Source organism: Hippopotamus amphibius, chromosome 14 (assembly GCF_030028045.1).
Source record: "Hippopotamus amphibius kiboko isolate mHipAmp2 chromosome 14, mHipAmp2.hap2, whole genome shotgun sequence".
Classification (NCBI taxonomy): Eukaryota; Metazoa; Chordata; class Mammalia; order Artiodactyla; family Hippopotamidae; genus Hippopotamus; species Hippopotamus amphibius.
The window spans coordinates 76,532,459-76,558,951 of NC_080199.1; the positions used below are offsets into that span (position 1 = coordinate 76,532,459).

Here is a 26,493-nt window from a genome sequence, read left to right on the forward strand (position 1 = left end):
CTAACCAGTTCCACCTGTGAATGACTGCAGGGAGGAAGAAATTAACACTTCCCTCTGGAGGCTGATGGGAACCAGGAAGTGTTTGACTTTCCTCCCTCCCATTTTAGTATAAAGGGAGGCTGAATTCTAACTCAGGCAAAATGGTTCGTTGGGGCAAGAGCCCACCATCTTCTGGGTCTGCTGGCTTTCCGAATAAAGCTATTTACTCCTCACCCCCGCAATTTGTCTTTTGATCATCGGCCTGTTGTACGGCGAGCAGTACAAACTTAGACTTGGTAACAAGTTCACACATCTCTCCAGTTTTCAGGGTTGCAGTTTGCCCTTTGACTTCAGTTCTCTCATAGACCTAAGAAAAATTGTTGATTTTTCAATTCGTTCAGCTTTTTTTGCTTTCTAAGTATAAAAGTCTTGACTGCCAAATTCTTTACATCTTACACCAGAATAATTGGTACAGTAGATTCTTTGAGGATATTTTCTGTAGGCTGTCATGCTGTTTTTGAAGTTTTATTTTATTCCTTTCTCTTTTCATTTCTTTTTCTTGCCTTATTGCACTGATTAAAATCTCCAGTACAACATTGTATGGAAGTAGTGAGAGAGGATAGCCTTGCATGATTGCCAGTCTTTTTTTTTTTTTTTTTTTATTATTATTTTATTTTATTTTTTTGGGGGGTACACCAGGTTCAATCAACTGTTTTTATACACTTATCCCCATATTCCCTCCCTTCCTTGACGCCCCCCCCCCCGATTCCCCCCCACCCTCCCTGCCCCAGTCCTCTAAGGCATCTTCCATCCTCGAGTTGGACTCCCTTTGTTATACAACAACTTCCCACTGACTATTTTACAGTTGGTAGTATATATATGTCTGTACTACTCTCCCGCTTCTTCTCAGTTTCCCCTTCATCCCCCGCCCCCTCCCATACCTCGAGTTCTCCAGTCCATTCCCTGTATCTGCTTCCCTGTTCTTGTCACTGAGTTCATCAGTACCATTTTTAGATTCCGTATATGTGAGTTAGCATACAATATTTGTCTTTCTCTTTCTGACTTACTTCACTCTGTATGACAGATTGTAGTTCTATCCACCTCATTACATATAGCTCCATCTCATCCCTTTTTATAGCTGAGTAATATTCCATTGTATATATATGCCACATCTTCTGTATCCATTCATTTGTTGATGGGCATTTAGGTTGCTTCCATGTCCTGGCTATTGTAAAGAGTGCTGCAATAAACATTATGGTACAAGTTTCTTTTGGGATTATGGTTTTCTTTGGGTATATGCCCAGGAGTGGGATTACTGGATCATATGGTAGTTCTATTTGTAGTTTTTTAAGGAACCTCCAAATTGTTTTCCATAGTGGCTGTACCAACTTACAGTCCCACCAACAGTGCAGGAGAGTTCCCTTTTCTCCACACCCTCTCCAACATTTGTTGTTTCCAGACTTTGTGATGATGGCCATTCTGATTGGTGTGAGGTGATACCTCATTGTGGCTTTGACTTGCATTTCTCTGATGATGAGTGATGTTGAGCATCTTTTCATGTGTTTGTTGGCCATCTGTATGTCTTCTTTGGAGAAATGTCTATTTAGGTCTTCTGCCCATTTGTGGATTGGGTTATTTGCTTTTTTGGTATGAAGCTGCATGAGCTGCTTGTATATTTTGGAGGTTAATCCTTTGTCCGTTGTTTCATAGGCAATTATTTTTTCCCATTCTGAGGGTTGCCTTTTAGTCTTGTTTATGGTTTCTTTTGCTGTGCAAAAGCTTTTAAGTTTCATGAGGTCCCATTCGTTTATTCTTGATTTTATTTCCATGATTCTAGGAGGTGGGTCAAAAAGGATGTTGCTTTGATGTATGTCAAAGAGTGTTCTGCCTGTGTTTTCCTCTAGGAGTTTGATAGTGTCTGGCCTTATATGTAGGTCTTTAATCCATTTGGAGTTTATTTTTGTGTATGGTGTTAGGAAGTGTTCTAATTTCATTCTTTTACATGTTGCTGTCCAATTTTCCCAGCACCACTTATTGAAGAGGCTGTCTTTTTTCCATTGTATACTCGTGCCTCCTTTGTCAAAGATAAGGTGCCCATATGTGTTTGGGCTTACTTCTGAGTTCTCTATTCTGTTCCATTGATCTTCCTTTCTATTTTTGTGCCAGTACCATACTGTCTTGATCACTATGGCCTTGTAGTATAGTTTGAAGTCAGGAAGCCTGATTCCACCAACTCCATTTTTCCTTCTCAAGATTGCTTTGGCTATTCGGGGTCTTTTGCGTTTCCATACAAATCGTAAGATTTCTTGCTCTAGTTCTGTGAAAAATGCCATTGGTAATCTGATCGGGATTGCATTAAATCTGTAAATTGCTTTGGGTAGTACAGTCATTTTCACGATGTTGATTCTTCCAATCCAGGAACATGGTATATCCCTCCATCTGTTTATGTCATCTTTGATTTCTTTCATCAATGTCTTAAAGTTTTCTGCATACAGATCTTTTGCCTCCTTAGGCAGGTTTATTCCTAGGTATTTTATTCTTTTGGTTGCAATGGTGAATGGGAGAGTTTCCTTAATTTCTCTTTCTGCTCTTCCGTTGTTAGTGTATAGGAATGCAAGAGATTTCTGTGCATTAATTTTGTATCCTGCTACTTTACTAAACTCATCAATGAGTGCTAGCAGTTTTCTGGTAGAGTCTTTCGGGTTTTCTATATATAATATCATGTCATCTGCAAAGAGTGATAATTTTACTTCTTCTTTTCCAATTTGGATTCCTTTAATTTCTTTTTCTTCTCTGATTGCTGTGGCTAACACTTCCAAAACTATGTTGAATAACAGTGGTGAGAGTGGACACCCTTGTCTTGTTCCTGTTCTTAGAGGGAATTCTTCCAGTTTTTCTCCATTGAGAACAATGTTGGCTTTTGGTTTGTCATATATGGCTTTTATGATGTTGAGGTAATTTCCTTCTATGCCCATTTTCTGGAGAGCTTTTATCATAAATGGATGTTGAACTTTGTCAAAAGCTTTTTCTGCATCTATTGAAATGATCATATGGTTTTTATCCTTCAATTTGTTGATATGATGTATCACGTTGATTGATTTGCGTATATTGAAGAATCCTTGCATCCCAGGGATAAACCCCACTTGATCGTGGTGTATGATTTTTTTAATGTGCTGTTGCAGTCTGTTAGCTAGTATTTTGTTGAGGATTTTTGCATCTATATTCATCAGTGATATTGGTCTGTAGTTTTCTTTTTTTGTGACATCTTTGCCTGGTTTTGGTATCAGGGTGATGGTAGCCTCATAGAATGAGTTTGGGAGTGCTCCGCCTTCTGCAATATTTTGGAAGAGTTTGAGAAGGATAGGTGTTAACTCTTCTCGAAATGTTTGATAGAATTCGCCTGTGAATCCATCTGGTCCTGGGCTTTTGTGTGTTGGGAGATTTTTAATCACTGCCTCCATTTCTGTACTTGTGATTGGTCTGTTCATGGTTTCTATTTCTTCCTGGTTCAGTCTTGGAAGATTGTATTTTTCTAAGAATGTATCCATTTCTTCCAGGTTATCCAATTGATTGGCATATAGTTGCTTGTAGTAGTCTCTCATGATGTTTTGTATTTCTGAGGTGTCCGTTGTGACTTCTCCTTTTTCATTTCTAATTCTGTTGATTTGCATCTTCTCCCTTTTTTTCTTGATGAGTCTGGCTAATGGTTTATCAATTTTGTTAATCTTCTCAAAGAACCAGCTTTTAGTTTTATTTATTTTTCTTATGGTTTCTTTCCTTTCTTTTTCATTTATTTCTGCTCTGATCTTTACGATTTCTTTCCTTCTGCTCACTTTGGGGTTTCTTTGTTCTTCTTTCTCTAGTTGTTTGAGGTGTAAGGTTAGGTTGTTTCTTCGATCATTTTCTTGTTTCTTAAGGTAGGACTGTATTGCTATAAACTTCCCTCTTAGAACTGCTTTTGCTGCGTCCCATAGGTTTTGGGTTGTTGTGTTTTCGTTGTCATTTGTTTCTAGATACTTTTTGATTTCCTCTTTGATTTCTGTAGTGATTCCTTGGTTGTTTAATAGTGAATTGTTTAGCCTCCATGTGTTTGTATTTTTTGCAGTTTTTTTCCTGTAATTGATATCTAGTCTCATGGCGTTGTGGTCTGAGAAGATGCTTGATATGATTTCAATTTTCTTGAATTTGCTGAGGTTTGATTTGTGACCCAAGATGTGATCTATCCTGGAAAATGTTCCGTGTGCACTTGAGAAGAAAGTGTAGTCTGTCGTTTTTGGATGGAATGTCCTATAAATATCAATTAAGTCGAGATGGTCTAATGTGTCATTTAAAGCTTGTGTGTCTTTATTTATTTTCTGTTTGGATGATCTGTCCATTGATGTAAGTGGGGTGTTCAAGTCTCCCACTATAATTGTGTTACTGTCGATGTCCCCTTTTATAGCTGTTAGCATTTGCCTTATGTATTGAGGTGCTCCTATGTTGGGGGCATAGATATTTACCATTGTGACATGTTCTTCTTGGATGGATCCCTTGATCATTATGTAGTGCCCTTCCTTGTCTCTTTTAATAGTCTTTACTTTCAAGTCTAATTTGTCTGATATGAGTATTGCTACTCCAGCTTTCTTTTGACTTCCATTGGCATGGAATATCTTTTTCCATCCCTTCACTTTCAGTCTATATGTATCCCTTGGTCTGAAGTGGGTTTCTTGTAGGCAGCATATAGAAGGGTCTTGTTTTTGTATCCATTCAGCCAGTCTGTGTCTTTTGGTTGGAGCATTTAATCCATTTACATTTAAGGTGATTATTGACATGTGTGTTCCAATTACCATTTTCTGAATTGTTTTGGGTTTGTATTTGTAGGTGTTTTCCTTTTCTTGTGTTTCCTACTTAGAGAAGTTCCTTTAGCACTTGTTGTAAGGCTGGTTTGGTGGTGCTGAATTCTCTTAACTTTTGCTTGTCTGGAAAGCTTTTGATTTCTCCCTCAAATCTGAATGAGATTCTTGCTGGGTAAAGTATTCTTGGCTGTAGGTTTCTCTCTTTCAGGACTTTCAGTATATCCTGCCATTCCCTTCTGGCCTGCAGAGTTTCTGTAGAAAGGTCAGCTGTTATCCTGATGGGTTTTCCCTTATATGTTGTTTGTTGCTTTTCTCTTGCTGCTTTTAATATTTTTTCTTTGTGTTGAATTGTCGTTAGTTTGATTAATATGTGTCTTGGTGTATTTCTCCTTGGGTTTATTCTGTATGGGACTCTCTGTGCTTCTTGGACTTGGTGAATTATTTCCTTTCCCATGTTGGGGAAGTTTTCCACTAGAACCTCTTCAAATATTTTCACAGACCCTTTCTTGTTTTCTTCTTCTTCTGGGATGCCTATAATTCGAATGTTGGTACGTTTAAGGTTATCACTGAGGTGTCTGAGGCTGTCTTCTAGTCTTTTTATTTTTTTATCTTTTTCCTGCTCTGTGGCGTTTATTTCTTCCATTCTATCTTCCAACTCACTTATTCGTTCTTCTGCCTCAGTCATTCTGCTGGTTAGAGCATCTAGAGTATTTTTAATTTCAGTTATTTTGTTATCCATTGCTGTTTGTTTTTCTGAGTTCTTATGAACTGTTTCTTGTACTTTCTCTAATTTGTTATCGAGATTTTGTATCATTTTTACTATCATTACTCTAAATTCTTTTTCAGGCATTTTTCCTATTTCCTCCTCATTTATTTGGTCTTGTGGGTTTTTTTCCTGCTCCTTTGCCTGCATGGTGTTTCTTTGTTTCCTCATGGTTGTCCAAGCTTTTGGGGTTGCTTGTCCTGGTGATAGAGGTGTTTATAGAAGACTGTCCAAGCCTCAGACTAATGTCCAAGTATTGGATTAGACGAATATTCAGTCTAGGAAACACATACATGTATAAGACACACAATTATTGAATCCGTTAGGACATAAGGCTCTAGAAAGACCTGACAGAACCCCAGTGTGCTATCAGATATTCAGAGAGAAACCCAGCAGAAATTGACAACTGAAACAGAACAAATCAGAGACAAAAGCAAAAGCAAACAAACAACAAATAACACCCTACACATACAAACATCAATCCAGGGAGATTTTGTAAGCTAGGATCAAATATAGAAATGAGCTGGAGTACCACCAGAGAGAATGGAGATTCTCAGAATGTAATTAGACAACTGTACTAAGAACTAAGATAAAGACAAAAGCCTAATATTAATACCAAGGCAGTGCATCATCTGAAGAATAGAGCAAGGAGTCTGAGCAGACCGATAGTGTTGCTTATAAGTATGTTAAGATAAAATACACTTAAAATGGCTGGAAGAAAGGGGAACAGAAGAGCGTAATGTGGTTGGAAATATGCAAAGAAAAAGAAAGGAATAGAAGTGTATAAAAGAAAGGGATGAAAGGAAAGTATGAAAGATATTTTGTCTGTACTACCAAAAACTTAGCTAGATATAGAAGTATTTTAAAAGGCAAAAAAAAAAAAAAAAAAAAAAAGTAAAAAATATCCTTATAAAATTATGTTGTAAAACTTGTAGATCCCTTAGGGCTAAGATCGTATTTAATAAATCAAAAAAAAAAAAAAAAGAAAGGAAAAAAAAAAAAAAATCCAGAACTGATCCCCGAATGGACCAGTTCAATAGGTATTGATACTACTATTTCTGTTTCCTTAGCGTCTCAGCTGTAAGTGTCCTTTTCCTTGCCTTGGGTTTTTTTTTTTTTTTGCGTTATTCTGTGACCAGCAGAGGTTCCTTTATTGTTCGTCTGTAAGCCTCGGTGTGTGGGGAGGGAGAGGGTGCAATAGTGGCTCCTTCTCCTGGGAGGGAGTGAGCAGTGGCGCACTGTTGCTTCAGGCAGGCTTGGAGGTGCCTGTTGCAGAGGGCGCTGGTGGCTCAGGCGTACACAGAAAGTCTTAGAGTTGGGCCTCTCTCGGGGTTTTTTCTTTTTGATGCTGGTTTTTTTTTTTTTTTTTCTCTCGGCAGCCTCCCTGCTGCTGGCGTTGCAAGGAGTTTTAATCTAGCCCCGCCCGAGCGCCTGAGGGTGCTTGTTATCCCTGAGCGCCTTATGTGGCCCCGCAGGGCGTCTCTCCGCTGCCTGTTGCAGAGGCGCAGAAAGAGAGAGAGAGGCTATGCGCGCGGCTCCTCCCCCTCGCCCGGGAGCCTGCAGCCTCCAGCCGCCATCATGGCCGGGCAGCTCTCAGGGATCGGCACTCCTCTCCGCGGACCTCCTCCCTCCTGTCCTCTCGGTCCGTCACCCCACCGGCAACAATGTTTCTCCCCCTGAACCAGCTCTCCGGTTCCCACGCTCCCGCTCCTGGACCCTCCGTTCAGCCGCGGATCGATGTCTCGGTCCGGGAACGCTGAGCTGCGCTGCGGACCCTCCGTATGTTTCTCACTCCCTCCCGTCTGCCACAGCTCCGCCGCATCACCCTCTTTGAGCCCTCGTAGATGCCTCCCTACCGGCTATGTCAGGTTCTCCGCAGCCCTTTCCGGTGTCCGAGGCCGTCTGCTGGTGTTCAGCTGGTTCCTGATTGCCAGTCTTAAAGAGAAGGCATTCAGTCTCTCACAATTAAGTGTGAAATTTGCTGCAGGTTTTTCTTAGACTTCATTTGTGAGGTTGAGGAAGTTCCCTTCTTTTCTTGATTTGCTGAGAGTTTTTATCAGTTGATGCCAAATTTTGTCAAATGCTTCTTCTGTGTCTATGGACATTATCACGGGGCTTTTCTTCTTTAGTCTTTGATATGTTACATTATTTTATTTTCAAATGATTCAGCCTTGCTTTCTAACCCTAACCCCACATGGTCATTATTAGTTTCCTTAGGATTGCCATAGGAAAGTACCACCAAATGGGTGACTTAGAACCACAGGAATTTATTGTCCCACATTTCTTGAAGATAGAAGCCTGAAATCAAGGTGTCAGCAGGCCATGCTCCATGTGCAGCCTGTAGGGGAGGATCATTCTGTGCTCTTCCAGCTTCTGGTAGCTCCACACACTCCTTGGCCTGTGCCAGCAAAATTCCGTTCTGTGCCTCCATGTTCACACGACATTCTCCCTATCTCTCCCCATCATCTTCCCTCTATTTGTATGTCTGTCTCTGAGTCCAAATTTACCCCTTTTACAAGGACACAAGTCATATTGGATTAGGGTTCATCCTAATGACATCATCTTAATTTGGTTAAATCTGCAAAGAATTTATGCTATGGTCTTAATGTTTGCGTCCCCGCACCCATTCATATGTCGAAATCCTAACCCCCAAAGGTGATGGTATTAGCAGGTGGGCTTTTGGGAGGTGCTTCAGCATGAAGGTGGGGCCCTCATCAGTGGGATTATTGCCTCATAAAAGAGAGTCCAGAGAGATCCACAGCCCCTCTTCCAGATGAGGACACAGAAGGCACCAGTTGTGAACCAGGTGGTTGGTCCTCCCCAGGACATGACCATGCTGGTGCCTCGATCTTGAACTTCTCAGCCTCCAAAACTGTGAGTAACAGATTTCTGTTGTTCATGAACTACCCTGTCTTTGGTATTTTTTTTTATAGCAGCCCAAACAAATGAAGACAACTTATTTCCAAATATAGTCACATTGAAGTACTGGGAGTTAGGATGTAAATATACTTTCTTTTGAGGGGGGAACACAATTCAACCTATAAAAGTCATGATGTATAAACGTCATTTCATATATTGGTAGATTTTAAACATTTTGCTAAAGGTTTTTGTATCCGTATTTATATTTTGTTTTATACTGTTATTTCGTGTAATGAGTGTGTCTGGTTTTGGTAATGTGGCTTCATAAAATGCCGGAGCCTGCCGGCAAAATCGATCAGGTCCTTAGGCAAACACGATGCGGCTAGGAAATAAAGAAAGACAGACAAAAGATGGGGTCGAGAGGATCAGAAGCCTCTAGGGCAACTGACAAACTTCTTTATTATGCGGTGGCCTTTAATACACTCTCAGAACAAAGGGGGACATCAAACGAAATGACTCCTTCTTTGTTGTAACTTGTTCTATCTCTTCAAGGGCACCAGGAACTCGTGTAGTAGCCTGCACCCTACATGGTCTCAGGATGTTCTCATACGATAAGGAGTCTGTGGGAACACATACTCAAGGTCGAGGTGGCGGGACAGAGAGCTATGTTTGTTTTACACAAATCCTTGAATGAAGGCAGCTCCCAGGGCCATGTCCTGGGAGCAGGACCCCTTTCTCAGGGCTGCTCCCCGCAATAAAATATTTTAGGAAGAGTTCCTGCTTCCCCTCTTACTTTTCTTTGGCTGATTTTAAGATTTTCTCTCAGACTTTAGTTTTCTGTATTTACTACATGACTGAGTGTGATTTTGTTTTTATGTATCTTATTAAGATGTGTTGGTTTTCCTGCTTTTGTGAAAGAGTCATAGCCATGGGTTCTTCACATGCTGCCTCTGCTCCATTTTCCCCCCTCTTTCCCTCTGGGACTCCAATTAAATCTATGTGAGATCCTTTCACTTTACTTACTTGATCTTCTAAGTTCATGTATATTCTGTTCTTTTGCTTCCACATGCTGTATTTTGGGTGATTCCTCTGATCTGTATTTCATTTTATTTTCATTTCTAGCAGCATCCTATCTTTTGTCAAGTTTGTCCATTGAATTTTTGTTTGACTACGACTTCCCCCATTTCTAGAGATTTTATTTGATTCTTTTTCACATTTGCTGGGTTACTTTTCATAATTTCTCTCCCTATAGGTATATTAAAGCTTGCGTTTTTTTTTTTTTTTTTTTCATACATAGTTAAGTGTGGCTGTTTTCTTTGCAAAGAAATCTGAATCTTCTTGTTTTTTTTTTTTTAATTCAAAGTGTCTTTTTAAAAAGTTATGTATAGGCTGCATCGGGTCTTCATTGCTGCGTGCAGACTTTCTCTAGTTGATGCCTCCTTAGTGTTGACGGCCTACAGGGCAAATCCCCTCCCCAAGCTGGCCTTTATCACCAAAAACAAAGCTATCTTTGGCTGTTTTGTCAAAAACATTGTTCTCTTTTTTAAAAAAATTTATTTATTTATTGGCTGTGTTGGGTCTTCATTGCTGCATGCAGGCTTTCTCTAGTTGTGGCAAGCAGGGGCTACTCTTCATCTTGGTGAAGGACTTCTCATTGTGGTGGTTTCTCTTGTTGCGGAGCACGGGCTCTAGAGCACAGGCTCAGTGGTTGTGGCTCACAGGCTTAGTTGTTCCAAGGCATGTGATCTTCCTGGACCAGGAATGGAACCCGTGTCCGCTGCATTGGGAGGTGAATTTTTCACCACTGTGCCACCAGGGAAGTCCCCCTTATTCGTTCTTGTGTTAGGAGGTGTCAGAGTCAGAATGGCACTGGACACGCTTAAGCAGATGAGGAAGACTTTATTTAAGACTCTTGCAGGAGGGATGGAGACAGAACTCAGCTTGGCAGAAACAAAGGACTGGAGAGATTCTTAAGAGCTGGAAGCGGGAGGATCATGGGCCATCTGTGTTTGAACCCTGATTTTACCCAAAGGAAAAGTACAGTTTCTCCCCACTCACTCAGCGGGCACCCTGCTCCAAGCTGGGAGTTAGGACTCGATGGTCCTGGATGATTACATTTCAAAGAGACATCCCCGGTCCTCGAGAGAGATTCCCCGGATCCTAAAGCTCGTAGGGGCTTTTGAGGAGATTTATGTACGTTTCAAAAGGAGTAGGTTCAGAATTTACAATTAGAAGTTTTCTAAAGTGAATGCTTTACTTCAGAAAAAAAATGGAAGTCAAGGGCCTGTCAAGGGTGCATAAAGACACATGTTTAGAGTTCAGTCGAGTGGAAGGTCATCTTGCTCAGGGGTCAACCCTGGTCTAGGAGCCATTGCTCCTCCGCCAAGACACTCCGGGTGGGTGAGGCCCCTATCCCATCCATCCTCCCCTCTGCTTCCCTTCCATGTCACTTTGCTCCCTCCTCTTTCTGGGCCCAGCTGCTGGATCCTAGCTCATGGTTCCTCATCCCTTCCCTGGGCCGTGTGCCCACCTGGAGCCTCTGGGGCTGGGGAGGGGTGGGCGGGGTGTGAGCTGTGGAGGAATCCAAGCTTCTCCTCTGATGTAGGGCAGCAGGGGAGGGGCTGCCCGCTACCTCTCCAGGCACGGGTCATGAACCCTGGGGGCAGGGAATGCCATCTGCCCCAGGGGACTCAGGAGAGGCTGTGTGGGGCCCCCTCCAAACACATACACACATACATGCACAGAGCGCCTGCTGCCCTCCCTGGAGCCTGCCTTCACTCACATTTCCGTATAACCTCTTGGTGCCTTCTTGCCACAGGACCTGTTCGTTTCTCTGTAGGCTGTCAGAGGTGGACGAAAAGATGGCCTGGCAACAATCTCTGCAGAGAACAGATATGTCAAAGGACCGCACCATTTACCTCAACCAACCCCTGAGGAACACTTTCTGCAATAACTCCATCAGGTGAGAAGAGTGTAGCTGGGAGGAGAGGAAGGAGAAGGATGTGGTCATTCCCCACAGTAAATGACACTTGGCGTGGATGCTCCAGGCTAGAATAGTTCCCTTGCACCTGGAGGAACTCACTACGGAGAATAGGATTTGTCTTCAACTGATTTTCAAGGTTGTTCCAGGTCGCTCTGTGGTCTCACTTGTCCAGTCCACAGGCAGCACTACATAGCCCACCCGCCAACTGAGAGCTCTCTAGCAAGACCTGCCGTAGGAGGGAAAGCCCTTTCCCATGGAACCACCCGCCAACATCGCACACTGGGAAACTGAGCACTAGGCTAGTAAGGGTTCTATTTCATGAGGAATTCGCTGAGTTGAGTACTTACTGCGGGGGCAGTATTACATGGAAGTTTGGAAGGGACTAGTTTTCATATATGTATGTGTGTATATATATATATGTGTGTATATATATATGCACACTTTAAAAAAACCAGGCTCTAAGGCCAGGGGTTGGATACACTAGCTCATTGTCACTAAGCTTTTTCACTATTAACTAATCGAATAGCTTAAAAGTGTGTATCGTTGACATGGCAATAAAAAGAGGATATCTCTAAGGCCAAAAATGAAGGCACAGTGGTGAATCCAAAGATGGATAGTGGCTCTGAGGACATCTGCCCAGTTCTGGTGACCTAGGGCTTCAGTTTTAATTTTTTTTTAAATTATTTTATTTATTTATTTATTTTTAACTTTTTATTTTTTTATTTTTTACAATAAACTGCATATATTTAGAGTGTACAATTTGGTATCCCAATCTCCCAATTCATTCCCCTCCCAACCCTCCCTGCTTTCCCCAGTTGGTGTCCATATGTTTGTTCTCTACATCTGTGTCTCTATTTCTGCCTTGCAAACCAGTTGATTTGTACCATTTTTCTATAGTCCACATATATGTGTTAATATACAATATTTGTTTTTCTCTTTCTGACTCACTTCACTCTGTATGACAGTTTCTAGGTCCATCCATGTCTCTACAAATGTCCCAGTTTCATTGCTTTTTACAGCTGAGTAATATTCCATTGTATGTATGTACCACATCTTCTTTATCCATTCATCTGTTGATGGACATTTAGGTTGCTTCCATGTCCTGGATATTGTAAATAGTGCTGCAGTGAACATTGGAGTGCGTGTGTCTTTTTGAATTATGGTTTTCTCTGGGTATATGCCCAGTAGTGGGATTGCTGGGTCATATGGTAGTTCTGTTTTTAGTTTTTCAAGGAACCTCCATACTGTTCTCCACAGTGGCTGTATCAATTTACATTCCCACCAGCAATGCAAGAGCGTTCCTTTTTCTCCACACCCTCTCCAGCATTTACTGTTTGTAGATTTTCTGATGATAGGGCTTCAGTTTTAGTGCTCAGTGGGGGGAGGGAGGAGCTCAAGCCCTAAGGCCACACCTGGTGGAAAATAGAATTAGAGACCCACCACCATAAAATTGGTGGGGGCTTTGGAGGGCTACATCGTAAATGAAGGAAGAATAAAACATCTGCTTTTCAAAAGAGACATAAGGAAACTTAACCTCTTTTAAATTTGGCTCTGAGTTTAATATTTACAGAATTATTTTATGTATCAAAAGTCTTAAATTTTATTAAGTGTAATGAACTGTAAGAGTTGTTTTCGGTTTTTAAATATTCCATTTAGTCCATGAGTCTTTCAAAAACATCCCTCCTGGGGAATTGTTCAAATTCGATGAGGAGGAATTAAAAGCAGAAATAGCAAATTTCCCATCTCAAACTCCCAAAGTTTGATAAAATAAGAAAATCCAAACATAATAAAGAATATAAGGAATATGTGAAGAGAAGATAGTATTAAAGAAAAGTGAGGTACCCAGAACATTGTTTTTTCAAACCATACTTCAACAGACTTGACAAAAATATGTGAAGTCGATTCCATGTATTTTTGGATTTATGGAGCTAAAATTTTAAACAGACTCATATCTACCTATCATCTATCTGTCATGGTCTGAATGTTTGTATTCCCCCCAAATTCGTATGTTGAAATCCCAGCCCTCCAAGGTGATGGATTAGGAGGTGGGGCCTTTGAGAAGTGATTGGGTCATGTGGACAGAGCCCCCATGAATGGAATTGTGACCCTGTAAAGGGGCCCAACAGAGCTGCCTTGCCCCTCCCACCCTGTGCAGTCTCACTGAGAATGGTGGCACACTTCAGTGGTGACGTGGACTCTTACCAGACACTGAATTGGCTGCTGCCATGATCTGGACCCCCAGCCTCCAGAAATGGGAGAAATAAATGTTGGTTGTTTAGAAGCCACCCAGCTTACACCATGTTTGTTACAGCAGCCCACATAGACTAAGACACTACCCATCTACTTCATACCACAGCTCTGCGCTCTTTCTTATTCTGTGAGCTACCCCAATAAATTAACTAGAGTAAACTTGTAGACCAAAAGACATGCTGTCTGTACTTCTATAGTGTTAAGTAATCTTTGCCAGAGATTCTGTTTACACTGACATCGTGAGTTTGAGAGTTCCTGTTTCCTTGTGTCCTTGCTAATGCTGGGATTGCTCAACCGCCTGTCTGAAGAGTAAAAAATCTTTGTTTTCATTTCTTTGATTATTGTTGAGGTTGACTTGCTTGTTTTATGTTTACTGGCCACTTGCATTTGTTCTTTTGATGATTACTCGTTCCTGCCTTAGATCCATTTTCATATTGTGGTGAATGTTATTTTCTCAATGATATTTAAAGACTCACTGTATACTAGAAATATCAACCTCTTTTTCATACGTGCTACAAATATTGGGGAGGCCGAAAAGTTCATTTGGGTTTTCCCGCACGAACTTTTTGGCCTACCCAATGTATTTTCCCTAGTTGGTTACTCATTTTTCAATCTTAGAGTGCTTTCTTTCTGAATAGAACTTTTATTTTTTATATAGCCAGATTTAGCTCATTACCGCTATAGTTTCTAGTTTTCCTGTAGAGCTTAGAGTGGATTCCTCTATTCCAAGATTATATAATATTCATATTTTCTTCTGCCATTTGCATGGTTTCAGTTTTCAAAATTTTATTTTCTTATAATGGCTTTGAGATATAATTCCCATAGCATCAATTCGCCCAATTTAAAGCGTACACAATTCGGTGGTTTTAGTATTTTCACAGTGGTTCAATGATCACCACAACCAATTTTAGAACATTTTCATCACCTCCCGAAAGAAACTCTGTACTCTTTAGTAGTCACCTGCCATCCGCCCTCTAGGCTCAGACAGTCCTTTTTGTTTTAACTTTAAATCTTTATCTGGGTGGACTTTACTTTGATATGTGGAATGAGGTAGAGTCCGCTTAACTTATTTTTTAATTGGTATAATAGTTATTTCACCCCCAACTAATGTGCGATGCTTCTTTTGTTGCATAGATTCCTATCTGTTCCTCTAGCATATTTGAAGACTTTATTATTGGTATACTGGTTGGCCTTTTTTTTAAATCCTAGAACTTCAGTCTTTGTAGCTGACTTCCTATTTTATTCAAGTACCTAAAAAATTAGAGACATATTTTCAAAGTAGATTTTTTCTTTTTGTTTCTACTTCAGTTTTAGTTCTGTTTTTACTGCATTGTTGTCAGAGAAATATGGTGTGAGTTATTTCTATTTGAAATTTTGTTTTTAAAAGTTTGATTAATTGTAAGTATTCCAACTTGAAAGAATATATCCTCTATAAAGGGCACAGAGTTTGATAAAACACATTAATATACACACACCTCTATCAGTTTATCTATTTATTGACAGATAAGTATCTATCAATATCCTTTATTTGGGCAAGAAGTGAGAGAATTATGTTAATAATTCCACTAGTATGTGTCTGTCAAATTTTTTTTTTGTATTTCCTGCAGTTTTTAACCTTACATAGTCTTTATTTATACATCATGGTTTATGGCACTTGTATCTTCATTGTGCATTTTGCATTTTGTTTACTCTCACTGTGTTTTTTTAAAAAAATAGTTCTCACGCTGGTCTCTTTGATTTCTATAGTACAGGAGCGGAATGAGCTAAGCACGAGTGGGGAGTTTGCTCGGAGTTGTGTAGCCAGGACCTGGGGCGTATTTAACGCTGTCCCTGCACCCCACCCTCCACCCCCCAAGCAGAAGGGCTGCATCCAAACCCCGCTCCTCAAAGTGCCTGGTGCTGGGCAATAGCTTTCTAACATAACAGTGGAACACACATGGCGCCTGAGCCCTGACTGCTGGGGACAGGTGTCTCTGCCCAATGCCTTCCTGCCAAGGTGGCTCTCACCCTTTCTTCCTACAGTGGAGAGCCACTGTGGGGCAGGAGCCCTGTACACCTGCAGCCTGTCCAGCGGCACTGCCAGGCCCCGGCTTGCCTCTCGGAGGGACGGTGGCAGGATCAGGATCTGGGCCTTCTCTCCATGACCCTTATCGTCTCGCCTTTCTTGACCTGTACTGTGTGTTGCTGTGGAGTTCATCCCGAACACGTCCTCATCATCTTAGATAATTCGAAATGCATGCAGTTTTGATTTTAGTCTTTCTGGTTTTTAAACCAGAAACTTGTCAAATGTGGTAGATTAATTGGAAAAGAAGAAGCACATCCGTGATGATATTCTTTGCCCTTGACACACCCTAGGCATTTGGGTGGATATGGATTTAAGATATCTTTTAATGACAGAACATCCATGAAGGAGAGAAGGGAGAATTAATGCCTCTTATTATCCTTGAACTACAAGACAGATGTTGTTTAGAAGTTTTGTTATAAGCATGACAGGCACTTAGAAAATGGAGACTAAGTCTTCCTTAGCACCCTTTAACATGTCTATAGCTCACTTATTGTCATGTTTATTGATTATTATAATATTTGTCTCACTCATAAAGGCAGGGATCTTTGTGTTTTTCCTGATATATCTCAAGCACCTAGAATAGCTGTCTGGCTACTTAATAAATGTTTGCTGAGTAAATAAATGATCTCAGTTATTAGTGAAAATTATCAATGAAATGAAAGACGTGCTCTTCTCCACGTTCTCCTTTCCACATGTTTTGATAAGATGCTGCTCTTTGCTTTCTGATCCTTGCTTCTCCATGTCTGCTCACATATTCATAGCACTTCCCGAAATGGGGAAATTCCTCTTCTTTTACGAGGGTGAGTCAAAAATTATCCACACTCTAGCTGTAGAATTTACCGAAGTTTTAATATAACCGGAGTGTGGATAATTTTGGACTCACCCTCATATTTTGCATTTGTTTTCAGATAACAACGAATGCTGTGAGAAGACAATATATTTAGAAAAGGGCCAGTGTTTTAAAACAATGGTTTATCCACTTCTGAGTTACAGCTGATATTTTGTGTTTTCCACCGGTGTTTTCTGAGTTCAGGATGGTCATTGAAACGCTGTCTTCCTTTGCACCCGCAGCACAGCCAAGTACAGCATGTGGTCGTTTCTCCCTCGATATCTGTATCTGCAGTTTAGCAAAGCTGTCAACGCCTTCTTCCTGTTCATCACTATATTGCAGGTAATGTTTCTGAACGTGTTAGTTTAAGATTTTTAAGAAGTAAAAGCAAGTGTGAAAAGCTCACTTAGCTGAAACAAGAGTTTGACGTAGAGAATCCATTTAAACACAATAAGGCGAGAACTCTCTTCTTACAAAATTTAACTTATTCAATGAGACCCCGAAGCTCCATTTCTGGGCTGAAAGACATGTTGGTGCACAGTATATGAATTAATGAGATATTATAGGAGTGACTTCTGTCATTGTGCACCCTTTATGTTAGGATAATTTTACTGTATTTTGAAAAATATGATTAACACACACACCCCTCCCCCATGTTAGTTTAAAATAGCATCTTTCCTATTTTTTTTCTTTTCAAATTGTGGTAAGAACATTTAACATGTCTGCCTCCTTAACAAACCTTTAAGTCTCCACTCAAGCATTGTTACCTGTAGGCCCTTAGCTACACCGCATATCTCTAGAACTTATTCATCTTGCGTAACTGAAGCTTTCTACTCACTGAGTCAACAGCTCCCCTCCCCACTGCCCCCCGCACCCGTCTCCAGCACTTGGTGTCCACCATTCTCCTTGATGATTCTAGGTCCTTCTGTGAGTGACTTATTTCACATAGCATAATGTCCTCAAGGGTCATCCATGTTGTCACATATGACAGAATTTCCTTTTTTTAAGGCTGAATTTTGTGTATGTATCTATATCATTATACAAAGGAATAATAAGGAAGCAAAAAGTACTAAGGCAGCACAGAGAGTACACACAGGCCCAAGTCTGGAAATATAGGCCTAAGAACTTGTCTAAATCCAGAAAACAAAGGGGTCAGACGCAGGACTTCACCTACCCTTGCATCCGTCAGAAAATGACTACAGCCTCAGTTTCAATCACTTTATTTCTCATATTTTAAACGGGGTGGCGGGGGATTGGGGGGTTCCCTAGAGTGCTGTCCACAGGTAATTTGTACTGAGGAAACCTTATTTTCCTAGGCCTCCAAAAAATTTCTCCTCTTCCTCAGAAAGAAGGAAGATTCGGTTAAGACAGCTGACATTTTGGATTTAACTGTTTCGAAAAGATGCTATTTTAAACATTTAGGTTTTAAACTGTTCCCACCAAAACATAAGAAAGTATCTATTAGAAAGGTGATGCGATGACTGGAGTGTTATGGAGTGGCACTGGGGACTTTTCCATAGTGTAATATTCAGTGTACACTCTGCGGATGGTTTTGGTATGCTGAGTCTGTTGTTGTCACGTCCTGGGCCATGCCAGTAGCAGTGTGACTTTCAGTATATGCAAAATATAAGCAGGACTTATAAAACTAATAGTGTTACTCTGTTTTGCAGCAAATTCCAGATGTGTCTCCAATGGGAAAATATACAACTCTGGTGCCTTTGCTGGTTATTCTTGTAATTTCAGGCATCAAAGAGATTGTAGAAGACTATGTAAGTTCACTGTTAGGAAATGCTCTCAAAACCACTACCTTTAATATAAGAGGTGTATTTCTTGCTCTCTTTTTTTTTTTTTTTTTTAAGGCTACTGGTTGGAACTGTGTAGTTCTTTAAATCTGTAGTTGATGTGAAGAGTGGATTAAAGTTTTGAGGTTTCAAATTTTAAATTGCATGTATATCTGAGAGGCCAGCAGGACTTAATAGCTTTCGTAAGAACTATGATAGTATCTTTGGGGACATGGCCCAAGCATAGAAGGACCTCCTGAATGGCACGCAAATGGTACTCATGCTTCACTCCCCCGGAGCCGTGTCAGAGGTGTGATTTCACACGCACCTGCTGATTTCAGGAGAAAGATGAGAGAGTTAACAGTGTTTTCTTTTGCTTTGACCCTACCTGCTACAGCTGAGGTCCTTCTAGAAGGGTCCCTTCCCCCTCACTCACAGTCCTAATGCTCATTGCCAAAGTAATTTGTATGCTTCTGCCTGATTCCTGCTATCTTGTGATGTCATCAGTAAAATCTGTTTGGCCTTTTGATTGGTTTATAATATGCAAGAATGTTTCAAACCTAAAAGCTTTTGGTTAAATTGGGACAATATTCAAAATTGCTAGTTATGTGTTTGACCAAATATTGTCCTTACAACCATCGTATAAAATGTTAATATTTCAAGTGGCACTTACAGCTCTGCGTGTGTGTGTGTGTGTGTGTGTGTGTGTATTCATTGACAGTGAGGCCCAGACAAGTCTGCAGTAGTGAAGGGCAGGCTGGGATGTCAGCCAAGGCGAGCTGCCTCCAGAGGCCCCGCACTTGACCTCGTTGGTCTGTCGCCTCCCTTAGGTCACACCTCAGTGTAGGGGGTCCTGTAAGAGAGAAACCAAAGTGAAATCAATTGTAGCCAAAAAATACTTCACAGTTAGGTTTGCTGCCTTTGTTCTTTTAAACCTACTATGACTTGTACTGTGATTTGACTGACTCATTTTGAACTTTTGGTATAATGGATTTTTTTTTCTGTAACAGAAACGACACATGGCAGACAAATTAGTTAACTCAAAGAACACAATAGGTAAGACATTAGATTAAGCTTTTACCCTGTTTCATGCTAAGAAAATATCCAATTTCATCAAGTAGATACATGTAATATATTTTATAACATTTTATTATTTAAAGAAACAGAAACAAATAAAAACCAGAAGGAAACTCGGTTTCCATATGTTAGAATCAATAATTATGTTAACTAGAATAAAAGAAAAGAAAAAAGATGGCAGGGATGGACTATCCTGGATGTGTACAATTCTCAGGTCCACAAGAAAGATCTGGGTGCTCTGTACTCTCTCAGCCCTTGTTCTGATATGTGCCGTCTCTGTGGTTGATCCAAGATACCTCGTGTTGCTCTTGAGGCCACAGCCAGTATTTCAGCATGTAACAGCAAACTGTTTTCTCTGTGGCACTGGAAGTTACTTAATACAGCCTCTGTCTGCCTATTTGTATCATATCATATTACATTGTTATATATATTGCTCTATTTTGCTGTACTGGGTACTCTTTAAGTATAATACTCTATCACTTTATATAAAGGTTAAACAAAGAGAATCCTTTATAATAAAGAAATGCTTGTAGTTTTTGGGAAAAGGTATCTTTTATTGTTTTGGACTTTACCTAATGCAGTAATTACAATGAATACATCGCTGTTTCTTTTTCAGTGTTAAGACAGAATGCGTGGCAAGTGGCTCTGTGGAAAGATGTAAGAGTGTATTTAATGTTTAACTTACTCATAAGCACCTACCATATTTAAAGTTACAGATTTTGACCTGTGAAGCATGTATCCATGAACCACCATATTGTCCCTTCTTTTTTCTTTTTGACGGAGAGGAAGTAGAGAATCAGAGAATGAGCGTCTTGCTTGTGACCAGGAAGTAGCGAGCATGGGATCTGAACTGAAGTCCGCCTGGTTGGAGGTCTACACATTTCCACTGTGCCTCCTTGTCACCACGTGGAATGTTGAAAGTCAATAGTTCACAAAACTGTTGCTGTGGGTACAAGATGACCTTTATATGGAGGCTACCACAGGGAGGGTTGTCATGAATATTTGCCCTTGGGATATAAGTTAAAGGCATCCAGGGGCTAGAGGCTGACTTTGTCCTCATCAATAACTAATTGATAACCAGCGTAAAATTCCTTTGAAAGCGAAGACTGTTTTGATTTCTAAATATCATCAGTATTTCTTGCGAGAGGGAAACTAGGTGAGTCAAGAGTGATTGCATTTCAATCCTCTCTTGGGACTAAGAGAAAAAAACACACAGAGAGCCCTCCATGCCCGAAGGTGTGTCTCAGGGCAGAGGGATCAGTGAGTGACAGCAGGAGAGGAGGGAGGCTGCAGTGAGGCTTCTGATTGAGTAGAGGCCGTGTCGTGATTGAGTTAGAATTTACCCCCATTCCTTCCACTGGAAGATCCAGTCAGAGCCAGGGACCGTGACTCTTATCCCTCTGAGTCCTTTCCACGCATGTAGAGCCAAATGGAGCACTTAGAACGTCAAGTGCTCATAAAAGGAAAAGGAGTTGAGGGGCCCTGAGGTCAAAGAAGAGAAAGATAGTTTGTAAGAGATGTGATGGTCTCGATTGCCCTTCAGGGTAATGACTGCCTTGTTCTCAGGTCCATGGGAATCTCATTTTCTACATCAGTATTGTTTCTGGGGGAAATTCTAGTTTTAATTTCAGTTTCAACTTGCCTTATTTTAATCATTTTTAGACCTTGCTGTAAGTTGGTTGTTTATATAAGTTATAAGTGCTTGATTGTTCATTGTGCTGTGAACTTTATATAAGCTGTGAAGGTTGTACTGTCAGTCGTCTTCTCTCTCCTACTGTTATGCTTGTCCTCCAACATTTATAAAGACACATTGTAGCATTTAAGGTTCTCTCCTAACTTTGATCCAGAAGTATTTAATTAATCCTCAGTTAAGGTAGAAATAATCTGTGTAATCATAAAAGAAAAATAGTCTCCTCATCCTCCAGTTACAAACTATTATTATTTTTTTTGGATACAGATCCAGAAATTGGTTGAGGAAAGAATTTTGACACCTGCTTTCCTAGCTGCCCAGGAAGGGCCTGTCGTTTTTAAGAACTTTGTGTTCAGCACTTAGCACAGCGTAAATGCTCAAATGGTTCATTAAAGAGTCAGTACACAAGAGGAAATCGTCAAGAGCTTATAAAGCTGTCACCATGTGTTGTTGCTAGAATCTCTCTCTCTCATGTGCATATTAGAACTCATTCATGCATTCAGTCAACGTGTTTATTGAGCGTTTGCTGCAGGACGAGCACTGTGTCGTGCACTGGAGGCTCATCTAACAGTGAGACAGGCATTTTCTTGGTTCTTCGAGGATCTCACAGACCAGCAGAGGAGGACAGACCATTGGGCAGTGTGACAGTGTATGGATGGCACATGGGTGCCTATATAGTACAGCAGTAGGCGTCAACGTTGGCACTGTGTACATTCTGAGCTGGGTAGCTCCCTGTTGTGGGGGGCAGTCCTGTCCTGTGCACTGTGGAACACTTAGCAGCATCTCTGGCTTCTAATCTCTCAATGACAATAGAGTCATCCCCTAAAACCCCCAGAGCTGTGACAACCAAAAATGTCTCCAGACATTGCCAAGTGTCCCCTGGTGGATGGGGAGGGCACAATAGCCCTTGGTGAAGAACGACTGCTGTAGAGAAACGAATGCATCAGGAGATAAGAGTGTTCTGATGCAGCTGAGATTTACTAGGATGGCCCCAGCATTTTCACGTAGGTCTTTTTCTTGAGAATATTTGACACATTTTGCCTCTATTTGTGCTTTTTAAAATTCATACTTCTGTGTTTTCTCTCCTGGCTTAAAAGGTAAATGTGGGTGACATTGTGAAGACCACAAACGGGCAGTTCCTTCCTGCAGACATGGTCCTGATGTCTTCCAGGTTAGTTATGTTGGTGGTCATTTAAGAGACTTTTGTGGTGAGTTAGCAATTTTAAGAAAACCAAAGGCCTTTTCTTTCACTCCTTTCACCGTCACTTTCTCTATATTGTAGACCAGTGAAGATAAACATTGTCTATAAAAGGACACGTAGTAGATATTTTCCACGTTGTGGGCCCTGCAGTCTCTGTTGTAGCTATTCAGTTCTGCCTTTGTAACATCAGAAGCAGCCATAGGCAATATATAAACAAATAGAATGGCTGTGTCCCAATAAAACTTTATTTATAAAAATAGGCAGAGGCCAGATTTGGCCTTTGGGTTGTAGTTTGATGACTGCTATTCTGTACTTTCATTATCTTTAATTTCCTGAGACATATTTTCTCCTATCCTGATTCTTAGATTAATTCCATCCCTTTTACAATTTCTACAGACATTCAACGAATCTAAAAAATTGTACAGTTATTATCTTGTTTTATTCTCATGTAGTAAAAACATAATTTTACAATAGAAGCAAAATTAGACTACTAAAGAACAGATCTGATGAAATATATGCAAGTGTTTTATGGAGAAAATAATGAAACTTTATCAAAAGACATCTGAAGACTTAAACATATGGAGAAATATACCATGTTCTTGGATAGGAAGATTCAGTATTATAAAGATGTCAGTTCCCGTCAGATTGATCTAGAAGTTTACTGCAATTCCACCCAAAATCTCGAACATGTTTCCGAGGAGATTGACAAGCTGATTGTCAATGTCTAATTTGGACTTGTGGGACTTTAGCTTGTGGAGGTGATTGAGGGATGACACTCAGTGCCATTGAGTGTCAGTGCCATTAGAAGAAGAATCTATTCCATTTCCCAAGAGAAGGGGGGTGCCATGCACTGCAGGGCCACAGGGAAGCATTGTGTTTGGGCAGGAGGCAGAAACGGGAGACAGAGGAAAGCCTAGGTCAGAGCCTTTATGGAGGGTTCTGCAGGAAAGGCAGGGCAGGGCAGGGTAGACCATTTAGGGTTGCCTAGCTTGACTACTTCTGGTGGGCTTTGGGCTGTAGGTCTCTAGTTGCCAAGTACCAGACCCTGGGATGACTTAGGGCAAAAGCTTGTGAAAGTTAGATGAAGCGGGTGTTGGAGGAATACAGACTCAGGATTGGTGGTCTGCTCGTGAAGGCACGCTCCTGGCACCATCTGTAAGCATCAATTGCAGTTTCTCCAGCCAGCAAGATTTTTAAGATGTCAAGACATCATAAGATATAGAAAATAAAGACATGCTTAATAGAAATGTGTTTGGAAGAGCAAAGGGCCGAGTACAGCCAAGACACTTATTCATAAGAATGATTTGGGGGTAATTGTCTGACCATATTTAAAAAGATGATTTTTAATTTGTAGCAGTTTATACAGATTAGTATTGGCACAGGAATAGAAAAAACTAGAACAGTGGAAGATAACAGAATCCAGAAGCAGATCTGTACATATTGGAACTTCGATGTGTGACAGAGGTGGCACTATGCATTAGTGGTAACAGGATGGGCTGTTAAATAAAAAATGGTTGGAAATTGATCACCCACATGGCAAAAAATGAAAATCCTCTAGACGCAAAAATCAACTTTAGGGACTTCGCTGGTTGCCCAGTGGTTAGGACTCTGCACAGCCACTGCAGGGGAATGGGTTCGATTCCCAGTCAGGGGACTAAGAATCCTGCATGCCGCACATCTCTGCCCCTCCAAAAAATATTTTTAAAAATCAGCTTTAAATAAATTAAAGAATTAAATGTGAAAGACAAAATTTATAAATTTTTACAAAATTATGTAATTATCTTTTTGGCCTTGAGTTAGAGAAGGATTGTTTCACAATGACTCAATTAACAAAGTTGAAAAGTCTGAATATACTGTGTGCTGACAAGGACATGACACAAAAGGGACTCTCAGTCCCTGCTGGTAATAATAGAAACTGGGGGATTCTCAGGTGGTCCAGTGGTTAGGACTCTAGGACTTGGTGATTTCACTGCCGTGGCCCACGTTCGATCCCTGATTGAGGAGCTAAGATCCCACAAACCGCAGGGTGTGGCCAAAAAAAAGAAAGAAAGAAAATGAAATTGGGACAAAAGAATTGATAAATGGTTTGCCATACTTAACTTGCTTCTTTTGTCTTGTGATTTTTTTGTTGAAAAATGAACATTTTAAGTAATAAGACGTGGCATCTCTGGCAATTAGATTCTCCTTCCTCCCCAGGATTTACTTTTGCTGCTGCTCATTACCAATTTTTCTTTAAAGCTTTTTGGTTAGTCTTTTGTTTACTGCAACTGTTACGCGTGACCTCAGGCAGCTGCAGCGTTTAAATTTTTCCCTGTAAAAGTCTTCAGCAAATCTCCTACTTCCTCAAGGGAGAGAGTTTGGGCACTGAGTGAGCTCTGAGGCCAAATAAAAACAGTCCTTTCAGGACTTCCTAGGTGGCTCATTGGTAAAGAATCCGCCTGCCAATGCAGGGGACACGGGTTCGAGCCCTGCCCTGGGAAGATTCCACATGCCACGGAGTGACTAAACCCGTGAGCCATAACTATTGGGCCTGTGCGCTAGAGCCTGTGAGCCACAACTACTGAGCCCATGTGCTGCAACTATTGAAGCCCACGTGCCTAGGGCCCATGCTCCACAACAAGAGAAGCCACTGCAATGAGGAGTCTGTGCACCACAATGAAGAGTAGCCCCTGCTCACAGCAACTAGAGAAAGCCCGTGTGCAGCAACGAAGACCCAACGCAGCCAATAAAAAAAAAAAAAAAAAAAAAAGCCTTTCAGTGGGGTCTTTCAGAGAACCAACAGACAGGTCAAATAATAACTCTTTGGGAATGAGGCTTTGAAAGAGCTCCAGTTCTGTTCTGCTCCCTCTCAGTATTGGGGATGTAGACTGTTTTTTTTCAAAGCTACCTACTGAGCTAAAAGCAGGACATGGGGCTAGGGCAGGTGAAAATATCACAAAGTTCATTTTTTTTTAAAGTCAAAATTCAGCCATTTTTCTTGAATAAAGTATCCTTGGGCTATTTTTAGCCTTTGATTAATTTTCAGAGTTTTGAAAAAGTTGACTCTCATAATTTTTGCCAGTTTTCTCTTTGTTTTTTTATAGAGGAGAGGCTTCTGGAAGTCATATCACTGGAATCTCCAATGAAGCTACATTTGTCTTTTTGGGGTATATAGTCTTGGTTAGCAAATTACTACAGATTGTTTTTCTTTAAACCTGATATTTCAGTATATGAGATACAGTCAAAAGAGATGTCTGAATTTAATACTAAGTAAATTTTACTGGTCTGTTTTTGTTATTCTTTGTGGCATTCCCCCCCAAATAGTTAATTATCGTAAACGAGTTGCATTTGACATGGAATAAAAGTCTGGCAAGGCGAATGTGTGCTAATTCAGTGCCTGATTCCCTAACTGTTGAGGTTAGATGGAAGCAGAGAAGCTCCAAGTGGAATGTTTGTCTTAGGGCCTCTGCTCTGTGCAGAGTTGTCCTGGAAGATGTACCTTCATTCTAAAGACGGCTGACCCTGGGTCTTTAGGGATTACAATGGACCCATTTCAAAAAGTAACAAAATTTTATATTTGTCTTCGCATGTGATTCTGGTCTGTTCTGTATGTAACAGCTCCTGTTTATCCTCAACCTTTTCTTTCTGGAGGTGGGGGGTGGGGGAGAGGTTAAAGAGTAATTGCACAGGTCTGAAAGGGTGGGAAATTTTTTGCTGAGCTCTTCTGCAGGGTGCATTTTAGGCTTGTGGGATCAGACTGCTACCATCCCCTGGCAAAGTACTTGTTGTAGTCCTTTCAGTTTTGAAGAACCCTTATTGATGTAGATCGCATTTCATAGTTACAAATATTGGGGAATTAATTTGTTGGAGAGATATTGACTCAATATTATTTATTTTCTTAGTGAACCTCAGGCAACGTGTTATGTTGCAACGTCTAATCTGGATGGAGAGACAAACCTAAAAATACGGCAGGTAAAAATACCTTTTAAATTCCTAACTTTATACCTGAGTCCATAATGTTAAGTTTTGTCAGGTACCAGTTTTTTCCCATGATGAAAATGGTCTCACCACTAATGAATGGATGTAATTTATCCTCATCAGATATTTAAAGGGTACTCTTAAAATAATAAGCAGGAACTACATGAATATGTCACTCACTGCTGCAAGAAAAAAAAATATGTCCTGTAAAACTCAGGTCATAA

The 26,493-nt window shown here is 40.7% G+C and overlaps 1 protein-coding gene across 1 annotated transcript in view; it reads left to right on the plus strand.

The window, feature by feature from the left end:
- The window catches only part of LOC130835729 (phospholipid-transporting ATPase IB-like), a 160,875-nt gene that overhangs the window by 12,582 nt on the left and 121,800 nt on the right, over positions 1 to 26,493 (plus strand). Inside the window, 7 exon segments of the mRNA XM_057707520.1 lie at positions 11,255 to 11,398; positions 16,806 to 16,905; positions 18,234 to 18,332; positions 19,355 to 19,400; positions 20,038 to 20,078; positions 22,209 to 22,282; positions 26,194 to 26,263. Of these exon segments, the coding sequence (XP_057563503.1) occupies positions 11,298 to 11,398; positions 16,806 to 16,905; positions 18,234 to 18,332; positions 19,355 to 19,400; positions 20,038 to 20,078; positions 22,209 to 22,282; positions 26,194 to 26,263 (531 nt within the window). The 5' untranslated portion in view covers positions 11,255 to 11,297.